The sequence below is a fragment of the Girardinichthys multiradiatus genome, chromosome 10 (genome assembly GCF_021462225.1).
Source record: "Girardinichthys multiradiatus isolate DD_20200921_A chromosome 10, DD_fGirMul_XY1, whole genome shotgun sequence".
Taxonomy (NCBI): Eukaryota; Metazoa; Chordata; class Actinopteri; order Cyprinodontiformes; family Goodeidae; genus Girardinichthys; species Girardinichthys multiradiatus.
In genome coordinates this window covers 16,171,188-16,187,844 of record NC_061803.1, presented here as the reverse complement: position 1 = coordinate 16,187,844, position 16,657 = coordinate 16,171,188, and the positions used below count along the sequence as shown (strand labels likewise).

The following is a 16,657-nucleotide window of genomic DNA, read 5'->3' as shown; positions in this document are numbered from 1 at the left end:
TTCGATTAGATTTTTCTGACTGAAATTAAAATAGGTCCATCTTTCAGCTTTACAAGCAGCTAGTATGCCTTACCAATGCTTGTGGAAATTTGTCTTCATTTCCATTTCTCGTTTGAATCTTATGTTCAATGTTATTGTGTGACTGCTTGTTAGATTGATAAAGATATGGAGGTTTATTTTAGAAACAAAGGCACTGCAAGCCTTTGGTCTAATTTTATTTTGGCTTAGTCACGTGTCAGGTACTTACTGGTTAAATTTAAGCATCACACTCTCTAATATTCAGGAACCAAAATAGATAAGCTTATTAAATAAATTCAAACTATATAACAATTAAATTTTTTAAGGAGCTTAAAAAAAGTTTTAAAAATCAAACTTAGTCCTACTTTTGGTTCTGGTCACCTTTTGCCTGGTAATATTACACAAAGGGATGTTTGATGCATCTAAAGATATAGTATCATATTCTCCAGCCTGCATGCGATTGCACAGATCACTGCCACACCATCTAACGTCCGTTTCGTTCTCCACAGCTCAAATATTAAACATGCTTTCTTTGCTTTACATCTAAAAGCTGCTGTTTTCATTTTTCCAGGTACAAATCCTGGATCAGAAGTTGGACTTAAGTAATGTGCAGTCTAAGTGTGGCTCCAAAGACAATGTCAAACACAAGCCAAGTGGAGGAAATGTGAGTAACTGGGAGATGAACTCAAAATTCTTGAGTTTGTCTGCAGTTATGACAATAAAATCCAACCTTCGGATAGTTAATTGAACTTCTTTTGTAATTCTAAAATTCCAAGTTCCAATGAACTCTCACTAAACAGACTTTATATAGTAACATAGTATTTATCGTTCAGGTTCCTGAAAAATCAAGGTGTACGACAACAATTGCCCACTTCTTTAATGAAATAAAGCTGACATAGTAAAAAAAGAAGCAAAAGCTAAGCATTAAAATTAAAGCAAATTAAAGCATCTGATTTTGACAAAATTTCACCAAATAAACTGCAAAATCTTAGAAGACATCGTACAGCAACTAAGCTCTTCTTCCTGCTGTCTCGATCTTTTACCCACAGCTTTCCTTAAGAAACCTTTGCCTGTAATAACATCTAATTTAACACAAATAATAAACACGTCCCTTTTGTCAGGTGTTTTACCCCAGGCCCTAAAAACAGCAATTATCAAACCTCTATTGAAAAAGAGCAACTTGGACAAGCTGCTACTACAGAACTACAGGCCTATCAAACCTCCCCTTCATCAGTAAGACTATTGAAAAAGCTGTGTTTCAACAGTTAAACAACTTCCTAACAACGACCAACCGCTTCGATGTCTTCCAGTTAGGCTTCCTGCTCACCACAGTACAGAGACTGCTCTTGTCAAGGTGTTCAATGACATCCGTATAAATGCAGACTGTGGAAGAACCACAGTGCTGGTATTATTGGACCTTAGTGCAGCATTCAACACTGTTGATCACTCCATTTTATTAGAGCGCCTGGAAAACTGGGTCGGCCTTTCTGGTACAGCACTCAACTGGTTTAAATCCTACTTGAAGGACAGGGACTTTTTTGTGTCAGTAGGTAACTTTACATCAGAGAGTACAAAAATCACATGTGGTGTTCCCCAAGGGTCCATCTTAGGGCCCCTCCTCTTCAATATCTACATGCTCCCCCTAACTCAGATTTTAATAAACAACGTAAGTTATCATAACTATGCAGACGACACACAGCTATACGTTACGATGTCACCAGGTGACAATGAACCCATTCAACCGCTGGGTAAATGCTTAGAAGAAATCAATGCGTGGATGGGCCTAAATTTTCTTCAGCTGAATCAAAACAAAACTGAAGTAATAATCTTTGGACCAAAGGAAGAGCGTTTAAAAGTTAGCACACAGCTTCAGTTATTACAGCTAGAAACCACCAGTCAGGCTGGAAACCTGGGTGTAGTGATGGACTCAGACCTGAACCTTCAGAGGCACATAAAGACAGTAACAAGGTCATCCTTCTATCACCTAAAGAACATCTCCAGGATTAAAGGACTAATGTCTCAGCAGGACCTTGAAAAACTAATTCATGCGTTCATCTTTAGTAGAATAGATTACTGCAACAGTGTCTTCACAGGTCTGCCTAAAAAGTCGATCAAACATCTGCAGTTGATCCAGAATGCTGCTGCCTGCGTCCTCACTAGAACTAAGAAAGTGGAGCACGTCACCCCGGTTCTAAAGTCCCTACACTGGCTCCCTGTAGCTCAGAGAATAGACTTTAAAATACTTGTTAGTCTATAAATCACTGAATGGGTTAGCACCAAAATACATTACAGACTTGTTGTCAGTGTATAAACCAGCCAGACCTCTCAGGTCATCTGGCTCAAATCTACTCTGCATACCCAGAACCAGAACTAAACATGGAGAAGCAGCTTTTAGTTCTTATGCTCCACTAATCTGGAATAAACTGCCAGAAAACTGTAAAAGTGCCGAAACCCTAAGTTGCTTTAAATCAAGATTAAAAACTTATTTGTTTAGAGTGGCCTTTGACTGTGCCATTTAGGCATGATTAGTAGCGTTTTCAGTCCAATTTTCCTTTCATTTTCTTGTCAATCATTCTATTCTCTTTATTTTTATTTTATTTTACTTTTTTAAATTACCTCTGTTGTTTGATTTTATCATTTGATTTGTTTTTCTGTGTCTGTATCTGTGTTTATTTGCTTTGTGATTGTATTGTAATTGTATGTACAGCGCTTTGAGTGTCTCGTTGCTGAAAAGCGCTAAATAAATAAACTTACCTTACCTTACCTTAAAGTCATCTGTAAAATATTATTGTTTTATGCTTATTGTTTTATGCTGTCTGGGATTGTGTATTTGGCTCTAAATTAGATCTAGAACCTCTGATGTTTGCTGGTCTTAAAGTAGTAAAGTAGTGTTTATATGAATAAACTCATGCTGATAATTATATTTGAGTGAATTCTGGACCCCAGATCTCATTGCAGAACATCACAAATATTAATATAAATTGAATGATTTTTTTCACATTTGAATGCAAAAAACTAAATTCTGCCTAACAAAAAACAGATGTTTACATACAAAAACTCTTACTCTTGCTGTAAAGAGGGAAATAAACACCATAAATTATAGCTACAACATCTGAGTGACTGTAGTCTGGTGTCAACACAACAAGCAATTGAAAAGTCATACATGTTTAGACTTTTTTGCATGGTGTTGGAGCTGTGGTCAGTGGATGTAAGTGGAAGTAGACACTTTCGTAGAGGAGTCTCAGATGAAGATCTGGACATATGACAAGTTTGTGTCAGTCTCAGAGTTAGTAAGCCACAAGCGTGTTATTGTTGCTAAAGAGGCCAAGTCCCCTTGTAAGGGGACCCTAGGGCTTAAGAGGTTAAAGCAAGGTTGGGTTATAAAACAATATCCGGAGCTTTGAATATCTCACAGAGAACTGCTCAATCCATCATCTAAAAATGGAAAGTTGTATGGCACTATGGAACTGAAAACCTACCAAGACATGTCTGTCCACCTAAACTGACAGTCTGGGCAAAGAGAGCATTAATCAGAGAAGACACTATCTGGCCTACAAGCAAAATCCAATGTCTGGTGAAAAAGCGTGATCATACCATTCCCACAACGGAAATTGGTGGTGGCAAAATCGTCCTGTGGCAATACTTCTCGTCAGCATGGTCAAGGAGAGACGCATAGAGCTAAATATATAATAATACTGGAAGAAAACCTTTTAGTGGCAGCAAAACCTGAGACTGGGTTGAAGTTCACTATCCAGCAGGACGATAACCTTAACCATAAAGCCAGAGCTACAGTAGAATAGTTTACATCAAGTATATACATGTGTTAGAATTACTTAGACCTAAATCTATCTGAGTTTTTTGTAGGACTAAAAAATCTACAGTTTTGACTCAGGGGGATACAAATGGCCCAATTTTCACATTTTTTTCTCCCTGTAAACAATGTTTATTGAGAGAAGTAAATATGAACCACTGAAAACCATGTATCATTTATTTCCATTTCACAATTATGCACTACTTACTTATTGATCTGTCACATGAAATCCAAATAAACCTTTTTTTTTTTTTTACAAAATGTGAAAAAGTTCAAGAGACATTTAACCTTCAGCAATGCACTGTTAGGTTAAAAGTCTCTTCTTAGGCTTGTTTTACTTGAATTATATTTCAAACATTTTAATTTATAGTGCAAATAAACTGTTCAAAAAGAAATATCAAAACCTTTAGCGTAACTTATTGAGAATGAAGTTTGATTGGATTTAAATGAGCAGAGAAGTGCAGCATTTTGTCTGATTCTGTTAATTTTTTTAGGATTGATCCAAACATTGAAAGTGTCCTTGGCTCAGATACCTTCAATAACCATCTCAAAGCATCAGAAATTCCAAAAGATGTCAGCAGACGTCCCTGAAGCATAAATATCAATAGGACACATCAATTATTAAGATGGTAATGACACTGTTGGAAATAGGCCACAACAGTGTTGCAGCATGTCTGCTGTAAATTCAAAGATTAACAATTATTTGATCCCAGACTATGTTGTAATTCTTAGGCCACTTGAATATGAAAGACAAATATGCAAAGTTATGAATGGCAGCTTTAATGCAAGGAGTCCATTTAACATTATTTCCTATTTAAACATACTTTCTCGACCTTTTTCACTATTCTTTCTCTGCAGATCCATTTTTAACAGTCTCTTTGTTGTTTTTTTTTTTTTACACCTTTCAGGTCCAAATCCTTGATAAGAAGCTGGACGTATCCAGCGTCCAATCTCGCTGTGGTTCTAAAGACAACTTAAAGCATAAGCCCGGTGGAGGAAGGGTAGGAAATCTGCTTCACTTTTATATCACTTGCTTCTATAAATAGTTTCAGCATGTCTTGCTCAGACGAAGTTCAAACTATCTGTAGTTATACTTCAGGAAAATTATTTGTGTCGAAACAAGTGTTTTCAACCTTTTTGGATTTTTATTTTTTTTGCTGAACACAGGGCTGCTACTCTCAGTGATTCTGATGATAACGGCCTCTTCCCCTCACTTCTGCACTTTTCCAGGTTAAAATACTTGATCAGAAGTTGGACTTTAGTACTGTCCAGTCTAAGTGTGGCTCCAAAGACAATATAAAACATGAACCCGGTGGAGGCAATGTGAGTAACAGAAGTGATGAAGTCAACACCGTGCTGAGCAATTTATCAACCAAAAAAAATCCCTCTCTGATCTTTTAATCACCTATATCCAAAACTCGTCAGAGGTTTTCAAAGTCAGAAAAAGGTTAAAAGGTGTCCACATTATACCCCAATGCACCCCTAAACTCACATTCACTAACTTTTAGCAGAAAAAAAAACAACTTTTCTGTTTGCAGCTTACATATTACCAGATAACCTGTTAAATAACTAAGTAAAAGGTAACTAGGTATTCAGAATTTAAATTTGTGAAATTTGACCTAATTGGGCGTAACTCTGACCACTAGCTGGCGAGAAGGTGCCTCCAATATCATATTGGTGTATGTTGAATATGCATCAAGAGGCATTAGTGCAACCCTACCAAGGAGTGGTTGTTTGAGGTGAACCTGCAACAATAGACTACATGGTGTTAAGGCCTTATTTCCATTTTTTACCAGAGGTGGTAATATGTGTGGGAGGGTCTGTAATTATTCATCAAAGAGCGGTACATCTTGCTATTCATCTTCTTAATAAAATATAGCACTACTTCTAAAGTGATCACCAATGCACCTGACTGGAATTGCTGGATTCCATCCAAAAAATTATCTCAGTGATCCAGTCAGGACCCAAAAAAGGATCTCTGACTAACCAATGTAATTAGCTACCCGTAACAGTCATGCATGCACACTTGCTTCCCAGTTGGAGTCCGTCCTATGCAAGCACGTTGAAGGTGCTCCTGAGCCAAAGTCCATCATATTTGGCATTTTAAGAGTTGATAGTGTCTTTTCAATTACATCACCAGCCACTATGATGTTGAAGGATTAACAGTGTTTAGATTGGAGGGACATGGAGGAATACAGAAATAATGGAAATGCAGTTATCAGATGTTGTTTTAAAAACATGAGGTGGAATTCATTGAGTTACTAGAACAGTGGTTCCCAGAGTTGGGGTTGGATCAATGTTGGGGTTAAAATAAATCAACAAATGGGATCATAAGAGCACAGAAATCAGAAATCCCACAGCCATCAGCATCTACAACGGCTCTTTGAGGAAACCTTCATAATATGAGCTATAACAACATTTAATTTCCCTTTGGGATTAATAAAGTATTTTTGAATTGAATTGAATGAATAAAAATGATAACAGTAATGCATGTGTATGCTACAAATCTTTGAAGATTAAAAAAAAAAAAAACAGTACTTACAAATCACTAAACACTAGCCTGTTTATTCGGCTTAGTAGAACCACTTGTCTACTCAGCCAAGAGTCTGGGTCACAAGTCTTTTCCTCTGTTGTTAGGGGGTAAGGAGCTGGAAAGTTTGGCAGGCACTGGTTTAGGTCCATACTAGATGCCAAAGCACAAATTGAGTCCAAACATTTTATTCTTTACTAACCATTTCATCTTCTGGTATGGTAAAAACAGCCTTTTAAGCAAAATAGATGAAAGTCTTGATCAACCCAACACAACAGTTTACATTTGGTTGGATAAGAGATGTATCGGTTGCAAACCCAAAGAAAAACATGGCTTTTACTAAATGCTGGGTAAGAAATGTTATTGGTGTTTTTCTTTACCAGCTGTTACACATTATCAGTCACACACTGAATTTGAATATGTAAAGCTTGTGAGTCTCTGCAGACTGCAGATTGCTTGGCCAGTGGCCACTGCTGTAGTGTAATAACGCCGCTCTTATAATGCCTGGTTATTGGGCTGTATTCTGTCCTTTAACATGGTAGACTGGCAATCATATGAAACCACGTTATATCTATAACAGGTGGGAATGGGCGAGGGCATTGTGGGCATCATGCACATGTGAATCTAACCTCAGTGATGACAAGCTCAGCATGATTGAGAAGCTCTTCTTTGCCCAGTGTTTCCATGCTGGGTTTATCATAATTTGGGATTTTTTGTGTGATTTCTATTTTGAAAATTTAATGTGTGATAGTGTGGAGCTCCAGACTGGGAGACGAAGGGAGCAGAAGATCAATAGAAGAAGGAGATCAGGGGAAGCTGAAGTCTCACTAAGAGATATGAAAAGAAGCTCATAGGAGAACGACTCCTTTTCCTCATTAAAAGGAGCCTGTTGAGTTAGTTTTGACCTCTTGTGAGAATGCCTTCTAGATGCCTCAATAGGGACGTTTTTTCAACATGTTCGACTGGATGGAGGCCGTGGGGCAGACCCAAGGCCCGCTCCAGGGATTATATCTCTTTAGGAACGCCTCAGAGTTCTTCCCTGGATGAGCTGAAGGTGTCAGGGGTCTTGTATAAGTGTGGGTATGACTACTTACATAACTAACCATGAACAACTGACCTTTGGCCATCATGATGGTCTAGACTTGATTTACTTTGTGGGGAAAATTAGGGAACATACATTTTTTGAAGTGTTTTCTGGCTAATTGGTGGGAAAGAATAAAAACAACTTGCATCTTGACGATGTTGGCATGGATGTTTCAGCATTTGTAATCAATTCTTTATATATTTCCTTGATTTTCTTTTTTTTTTTTTTTCAAACGAAGGGTAAAATATACCTTAAAATACTTTTATTATAGTATTATTGTGGTCATGCATCCCTAAAAGTCCTAAATGTTTGACATGTGTTTTTCCTGAGTGGTTTGAAAACCTCTGAAAGCCAAAAATGAAAACTTTGACTCCAATAACGAACAAAAATATTAACCAACACTATCATCTGTTTATAGTTATAAGCCTCTTGTAAATGTTTTTCTTTTTGGAGTATGTAAAACACATTTAATCAACTATTCTCTGGTTTTTGACTGACTCCCCTGAAGTTCACTTTTTTCTCTTCAAATACTCACCTTAATGCCATGTCTCTTTCTGCAAGATAACAGTATTTTTCTCCCTCCACAAAAAATTCTCCAGGTGGAAATTCTTGATAAGAAGTTGGACTTAAGCAGTGTTCATTCCCGCTGTGGCTCCAAAGATAATATAAAACATGTACCCGGTGGTGGCAATGTGAGTAAAACAAGGCGTGGCCACAGGTGTGCTCTCTACCTGCTTCTGCTGAATGCATCCTGAAGAAAGTGATGGAGTGCACAAAACCTCCAGTCTGTGTCCAACCCACTCTGACCTCGACAGTCCCAGCACTTTGACCTGTTAACTCTTGCAAATAACAGTTTTATCCCTGAACCTATGAGCAGTCATGAGCATTTTATCCTGCGCCTGAAACCACACCAGCAGACCTTATCTTTTCCATGTCTCCACCCGTAATTAGTTGATATGAACTGTTTTTGTCAGTGCACGGACCAGTTTTGCAAATAAAATGCTCATGGTCTAACATAAGCTTGACTGCGACCAACCCCCCGAACTGAATCCTAAACCAGCATCCATGAATCCAACGTGTGTCCCGGTTGGTTGTCTTCAAACCTTTTGCTAAAATGTAGTTGGAAACATCTGAATGAAGTGAACTAATTGTGCATCAGGAGTTACAAAGAGCGTCTGTCCTTACTCTCCTCTCCAAACTAAGGCTCTTGTCCTCGACCTCAGAGAGGAAAGACTGGGCGCTTTGTTTCTACACAAACCACCATAAGATGAGGTCACTTCAGGCTTGCATTGTGATGCACAGATGAGGACTATGGCTTTTATCTTCAAATGTATAAAGTACAATCTGAACACAGAGTTCAACTGAACTAAACATTGACATGTACCATCATTTTTACAACTTTTAATTTTCAGCTGTGTTGAGGCTTGTACCTTACCGTGGTTCCACTCATTTCCATGACTGAAATCAATAAATATGTAAAAAAATAAAAAAAAAAGCTTCAACTGAACTCCTTGCGGTTTTAATAAAAACAAGATTTTTAAAGCAAAAGAAAAAAGACTGATAAAAAAAGCAAACATAAGGCAGCCAAGAGTGCAACCGAAAGTTGCCCAAGAGTGACGCTATGTTGCGTGTGGACTGAATAACATAATGAACACTGAAAACAAAGGAAGGGACATCAACATCTGCAGCTCAAATTTCCGATTGTAAAATTGATTTATCCAGTGAGGTTTGATTGGAAACTTTAACAAAACTGGCACCCTAACCAGGGATTTAAAAGCTCTCCGTGGTGAGCTTAGTTTGCTTTCAGCTTTTGGGAAGACAACATTTCTGCTTCTCTTCTGACCAGCATTTTTACTCTGTTTACTTCCATGGAGCACAGCCACATTTCCTGCATAGATTATCTTTTTTTTTAAGACAAAAGACAGGTGTTTTACATTGTATTTATGTAATAGTCATTCCTGTTTTCCTCATCTGCTTTGAAAACCATTGGAAAAGTGGTTTGTATTTTAGTAATATTTCATACTTTCAAAACGTCTAGGTTTTCTGGCTCTGAAATATGATGATAAATGCACTTTAAGCTTGGTCATTTTTAGTGTCGCACTAATACTAGATTTAATAGCAACAGTTTGTTATCTAATAGTGTTTTATTGACCAGTTTCTATCTCCTTGGTGACAAATTAACACACCTACAAAGGGCTACAGCTTGTAGTGACATATTTTTTTTATTCTAGGTTAAAATAGCTTCTTTGCTTTCTGCTCTGCTTCCTCTATAGGTTCAAATCGTGCACAAAAAGATTGATTTGAGCAACGTTACATCAAAATGTGGATCAAAAGACAACATTCATCACAAGCCAGGTAAATTCAAACATCAGCTGCTGTTATATGTGAAAATATATAAAATGCCAATTGAAAAATGTTAGTATTTCCAGAAAGGCTTGTTTTGTTCCCCGAGAGCCAGAGGATGAATATGGAAAAGTGATTGGGTGTACTGGTACCAGTTTTGATCAGACCTGGTGTTCCTGGTGTCGAACCTCTGTAATGAATGCACTGTTTCTTTTAAGGTGGTGGAAATGTGGAGATTAAAACCGAGAAGCTAGAGTTCAAAGTTCAATCCAAAGTCGGCTCTCTGGGCAACATCAGTCACGTCCCCGGGGGTGGACAGAGGAAGGTAAACATGTCTCATCCTTATTGCACCTGAAGATCTCTCTGGTTTCTTTTTCTTCTCTTACTGCTCCAGGTCTCTGTGTTGATCTGCTGTGTTATTTTATAGAAAACTGTGTAAGCATATTTCGTTTTTTAGTATCTAAAACAGCCTCCGCAGCGAGCAGTTTCAGAGAATTTACCCCTGATAGTTTTGCCTCTAGGCAGGTAAAAATAAATGATCTTGCTCTATATGGTAATAGGGTTTAAAAGGATACCAACATTTATGGTGTAGAGCAAAACTGGATCACATTAAAATAAATATGAATTTAGTAATATTTAGTATTAGTATTTTGTTTGTGTTTTTTTTATTTTTAACATGGCAGGTTTTCCATTAGTTAGGCAACCTTTATATATTTCCAAAAAATAAATGCTGGAATATAAAATAAATTTGAATAGATTAATTTGTATGCAGGCAAAACAGTTTTAAAATCAATTCTGAGGAGATCGCTGAAGAAGAGCTGATATTTGTAAAGTGAGAGATTCGAAAGATTTTAAAGAAAGGTTCTGGTTGTATCAACTCCTGTTTTCTAGCCAAATGTAATGTGAGAATAGCCTGTGATAATATTCCAGAGGTTTTAAACACAATCAGCAGATTTTCTGCAGCGCTGAACCTGCAGAGTCCCCAAGGCGTAACAGTTTCTCATAACTGCTTCCTTCCTCCTTGTTTCATTGCATCTCGTCCATCCAGCTCCTTTTTTATTATTTCATAACAAAGGTGTTATTATTTGCATTATTATTTGTCAAATATTGTTTGTTTTTTTTCATTTCTGTTGAAACCATCCTGTGTGTTTTCATTGCATGCATTGTCATTTCCCCCCCGTCGGGGCTCCTGTGTAGAGGGAGAAGGGAAAGGACACAGAGGGGAGTGTCTCAGACAGCATCTCCATCCCCTCCCCTGTTGTTACCCCCCCTCAGTCACCTCAGACTGTCCCTTCAGCACCCACCACACCCATCTTGACGAACCCCCTCATAAAGATTGAGGACTCCTGTAAGTATCTGCGAGCTGTTGGATTTAACAAGAACACAAGTTGTTTTCGAAACCTAAACTGTTTGGGTTCTACATGGGGTTTGTCGTGGTAATATGACTGCTGTTCCATAAGAAATTCACCTACAGTTACATATAAAATCACCTTGAACTTTGTAGTTTAGAGTTTCATTTCATGAAAATGCTTCTAAAGGTTCTTGCACATTCCTGCAAGGTTTCACAAATGATTAAAGCAATAAAAGTCAACAAAGAAGCCTGTATTATACAGTAATAGTGAGTGTTGTCAGTATTTAAAGCTGCACATGTAAATACATGCCAATATTTATTCTGAGAATAAAAGTACATTTAATAAAAAACTAACAGTTGTATTTATTTATTGTGTTTGAAAAAGAAGTCAGCATTTAAACTCAGCAATAAACCTTGCTACATTTTTTATGATAAAGCTGTTACAAAAAGGATTGTATTGCAAACATTGTCAAAGTCTTTTATCAGAAACATTTTTATAATATGAGCTTTACATTTTTGGGACCTCACAGCATTTGCACGTGTTGTCCAGCAGAGGGGGCTCTGCAGCATGTCACGCTGCTGCCTCCTTTCGTCTCATAACGTAAAGCATTTTTGTAAATTTAGAATAAGAGACTGTCAAGTAACAGTTTTTCAACTGTATAAAAAACATAGCGATATAATAGTTATAACTATAAACTTAAAAAACCTTGACAAACAAGACTAATTAGTTGCTTTTTGCAGTTGGGTGGTTTACATTGATATCCTAAAGTATTTATTCGCCTTGTCTGATGGTTGTCTTGCTACAGTCACAAACTTCAGTGTATTTTATTGAGATTTAATCATATAGACCAACACAAAGTAGTACATAATTGTAAATTGGAAGGGCAACAATACATTGTTTTTATACTAAGTCAATTCTTCAAAGAACCACTTTTTGAGGTCTACCAGCTTTAAACGTTTACTCGTTCTCTTGTGCAAAATAGCTCATGCTGAGTCAGATTGGATGCAGAGCCTCTGTGAACATTACTTTTCAAATTTTACCACAGATTTTGAATTTTTTTTTTTTTTGGCACTAGTGGCCTTTATTGACAGTAACCAGACAGTAAATCGGCAGAGAGACAAGGGGGGAAGATATGCTGTAAAGGTCTCTAGGTCGGGAATCAGACCGGACGTAGAGTGGGCGCACAGTATATGGTGCGCCCACTCTACTGCTACACCATGCAGATTATCAATTTCATTTAGCTCTGGACTTTGGCTAGGACATTCTAACACATGAACATGCATTGATTTAAAGCATTCTGTTGTAGCCATGGCTAGATTTGTGTTGGCCTAACAAATAAAATCTGAAAAAAATGCATTGAAGTTTGTGTTGTATGAACAAAATCAGAGAAATTTCGAAGGCTGTATATTTTCCAATGACCTGAAACTCCTCAGCGTCTAATTACTGCAGCAGGGTTAATATATCGGACTTTTTCTGCTGGTCTGATTGCAGATTGAGAGCCACAAGCTGAACTTCCGTGAGGTGGCCAAGGCACGCACTGACCACGGCGCTGAGATCATCTCTCTGGAAGACTCACCCCAGCAGCTCAGCACTGTGTCCTCCTCCGGCAGTATCAACATGACCGACTCCCCACAGCTGTCCACGCTGGCCGACCAGGTGTCCGCCTCTCTGGCCAAACAAGGCTTGTGAACGTGCCCCACGCTTCCTGCTCCACCTGCACCACACCACCATGTAGAGGAGTTGTAATGCCTTCCTTATTACTTTCACTGGACTTTTTTTAAGCTGCCCATCACTGTTTATCCTCCACTAACCTTTTAAATTTACTGAGGCATTACTTTTAGAGAAGAAAAAAAACTGAATAACAGGTAGGCCAAAATGTATTGATTTCTCTCTGTGGTCTTCTTGGAAATATTTAAACCTTTTGTAGTAAACATTTAGGATTTTATGCACCCAGCATAGCAAACTTTCCCCAGTGAATCCTGATGAAAATGATTTGGTTTCCTGTCACAGACTGTAAATCCTTACCCATTTACCTTTCATGGGTGTTGGCTTATGTTTTTTTTTTTTTTTTTAGATCTACAGAACATGAGCCTTGAGAGTAGAGGGAGAAGCCGACTATTTATACTGTTTGATGTAAAGGAACAATGATGGGCTCTGATGGAGGTTTCGGAAGAAAAATGTCAAAAGAATAGTAGCAAATCTCTTGCCCAGGTAGAAGGATTTGTCTTTCAGATCTCACTGCTTTCTTTGCTTTGCGTACCAACATGTGCTGCACCTCCAGCTACAATAGGTGACTGTGGTCGGTGGTGTGGTGAAAATAAGACCACTGAGGAGCTAAAGGAGGCGCTCTCTGAGCTCATTTTGAAGTCCATGACTGATTTATGCCCCAATGAGCTGAAAGAAAGCTCTTCTTGTCACCCACTGTTGGAACTCAGATGTTCATCCAGACAGTCATGTGATACGCATGCCTCACTTCACTAGTCAAAAGTGTTCCTCAGCTTGTCTATTTTATTCCTTAAGAGCATTCAGGACACATGACCCCACACTGCCTGGTCAGAAAAAGGCCATACTATTAATTTAGTAGGGAAATATATGGTTTGAGGCCTTATTTAAATGTAATTACACGTTATGTATATTTGCCAATTAATTACATGAAAACATGTCTTAACACCCATTTATCATTAATTATTTAATTAACGGTTAGCAACCTTTAGGAAATTGATTTGACGAAAGCAATGCTGTGCTTGTTAGCCACTCCTATGAGAATCAAAAGCATTAAGGTGAACTTAAAAAGGTTAATGAGCAACAAATAATATAAATAAGAAGATTTGTAAGCATAGATAGACCCCAGGGGTAGTGAGTGGGAACTCAAAAAAGTATTTGTAACCTAGAAAATTTAATGACAATTTAAGGAAGTTTTTTACTTTTCACAAGCAATGTTTTGACTCTGGATGCTAACAAAATGTTGCTAGGGGAGACCATATGAGCCATCGATGGTTGTCGTTAATGTATTAATATATAATATAATCTTAATGATCCAGCTGCAAGTCCGAAAACCAGTGAGAATCCATAACGTTTGTGCTAACCGAGCTAACTATTGTTAGCAATGCAAGCCAATAACATATTTATCAGGATTTTATTTATTGAAAAACTGTTGCATACTTTTTACTAAGGTAAATTGTGCAGCTTTATATGTGCGACACATCCTTTGACATTGGAAGTGCAGAGAAACAGTTTATCACTGCAGCTATTTATACGTGTGGCAGCCATAGTGGATTTTGACATTTGCGTGTCAAAACAACTATCAGACGTCTAAAACTCTTTCAAAAGTTTTAGACGTCGCTGGAAATGTATGGCAGAAAAATATGTTCATCCATTTTCTACGGAGACACACAGGACAAACAACCAAGCACACACCCATTCACACCAATGAACTTTACAGTCATGTTTTTGAACTGTTGGAGGGAGCTGAAGTAACCAGCATGCATGGGAAGAACACACAAACTCCATGCAGAAAGACCCCAGTCAAACCCAGGACCGTCTCCCTGCAAGGCAACAGTGCTACAGACTGTCTATCATATGATAAATTGGCTTGACATAGTCTTCAGAGATTAGTTACAAACCCACTGAAAAGCTTAATGTTAGGTAATCATGCCATCTAAAACAACTCAAATGTACCTCGAGCAGACAGTTAAAATGAAAATCCGAGCTAAATGAGGGGGACAACTTTCTGCCTCACGTACTGTAAATATTTACTGACACAAAATGGCTTCAGTGGTCTTATATTTGACACACCATCTTGAACACAGGCGATTGGGAAGTTCGCTAGACTTAAAAAAAAAGAATAGCTAGGAAGTTTGGTAGCATTGGGTCAGTTTTATAATTGTATTCTGTGCATATATGACATGTATTTGATATGAACAGACATTTGTATCGTGCCTGCTACTGTCAGTGTTTTTCTTTTTTTTTACTGCTCCTATTGTACATGTGCTAATGCTTGATTTATGGGGAGGAAAAATTACCTTAATACAGGATTAAAGGGAGGGAATATATCATTTACTGTCTACAGTATTTAAACTTCTGTAAGGACTAAAATAAGCAGGAAAATGCTGATTAGTCTTTAAAAAGGCTCAACTTAGTAAGGGGCCGATAAAGGCTTTACTGGAAGTAAATTTAAGGTATTATTTCAACCTTTTATAAGAGTGAAATAGGAAAAATACTCTGTTATTGCCAAGTAAATGGGTGGACAAAGGGGTTTTGTGTGCACTACATTATTACTGCATTATTATGGTAAGCAAAACTAACTGTAAAGCAACATTTCACCTCTTTAGGCACTTTATGCATACCTCTGCACGTCATCACTAACCAAGTAAAAACATTATCTGGTTGCTTTTAGATTCAGATACATTTAAATGATGTGGACACACTTCAAGCACATTAAACCTTAAAACTACAGATTCTTTTGCATCTAAATGGCTATAAATCCCTAAAGAGCCACAGTATAGATTACCGATGTTATGTAACCACAAACAGGGTTTCTCCAAGTTAAATTTTATGTTATTGTGAAATACATTTTAGATCTACATACAAAAATAAACTTAAGCGCGTATAGCTTCACACTGTAAACTATTTACAGATTCGTTTGAACTATTAAAATACCCACATTTAAAACCAATCCTTAATTCTTAAATGAGCTGTTATGGTTTAACTAGCAAGAACATCTTTGGTTTTCATTCCCTAAAAAACAATGAATCACTTTTGGGTGAAAAATACAGAATTTCTGGCTTTGATGCCCTGAATCATTTAGGTTAGTTTCATCAAAGCATAATGCCCCAATTTATCAGCCAGAATTACACCACCAGTAATCAAGGGTTTCATAAGACCTGGTATTAAAACTCTGGGCATATAAATTTTTTTTTTTTACAGCTTTAAACATTATACTTTAAGACCCTACAGAAACCCTGCATATAATTTGATACAGAGGCTCAGATCTTCATCTTTTCTTTCAGGAAACCAAGAGATTCCTTTAGACTCCCCAGTTCCCTTGTGATCTATTTTGGCACAAATAAAATAGATTCATGCATGCATTTCATGTAAGAGACAACAGTCTGCTTGTTGCTTCCCTTTCACAAAGTGATCTCCTTGTATTTCCTGTTTATGCTCCAAATTTTGGAAGGGATTGCGGATGAAAAGGGTCAAAACCAGCAGATATAGAACTCCAAGGCGTGCTCGCAACATTATCTGCATGCTGACGTCTTTAGTTGCAATAGAGCACGTTCGGTCTCACAGATCAGGATAGAAATGAGGGGGATGAAAGTTGATCCCCAGCGTGCTGTAAAGAGGTTCCTGCGGTAACACTTTTATTTTGTTTTTGGTTACTTCTGACGCTGTATAGATGTGGAAATGTGATTGTTCTTGTGCACTGATCAATAACTGGTTTATGATTATTCTTGTTGCTGTATGTGTGTATTTGAAATAAACGCTGCAAAGTCTCAGAGTCTGAATGAATCTCTTAAAAA

At 37.6% G+C, this 16,657-nt stretch overlaps 1 protein-coding gene across 14 annotated transcripts in view; it reads left to right on the top strand.

The window, feature by feature from the left end:
* The window catches only part of LOC124874943 (microtubule-associated protein tau-like), a 45,561-nt gene extending 28,928 nt beyond the window's left edge, over positions 1–16,633 (top strand). For 12 of the 14 annotated variants that reach the window (XM_047376643.1, XM_047376638.1, XM_047376642.1 and 9 more), the window contains 5 exons: positions 590–682; positions 4,738–4,830; positions 9,717–9,798; positions 10,005–10,111; positions 12,630–16,633. In XM_047376643.1, coding sequence (XP_047232599.1) covers positions 590–682; positions 4,738–4,830; positions 9,717–9,798; positions 10,005–10,111; positions 12,630–12,827 — 573 coding nt within the window. In that variant the 3' untranslated portion in view covers positions 12,828–16,633. Of the gene's footprint in view, positions 1–589; positions 683–4,737; positions 4,831–9,716; positions 9,799–10,004; positions 10,112–10,983; positions 11,135–12,629 lie in introns of all 14 variants that reach the window. The other 2 variants (XM_047376631.1, XM_047376634.1) reach the window with 2 other exon arrangements.
* The last annotated feature ends 24 nt before the right edge of the window (positions 16,634–16,657 follow it).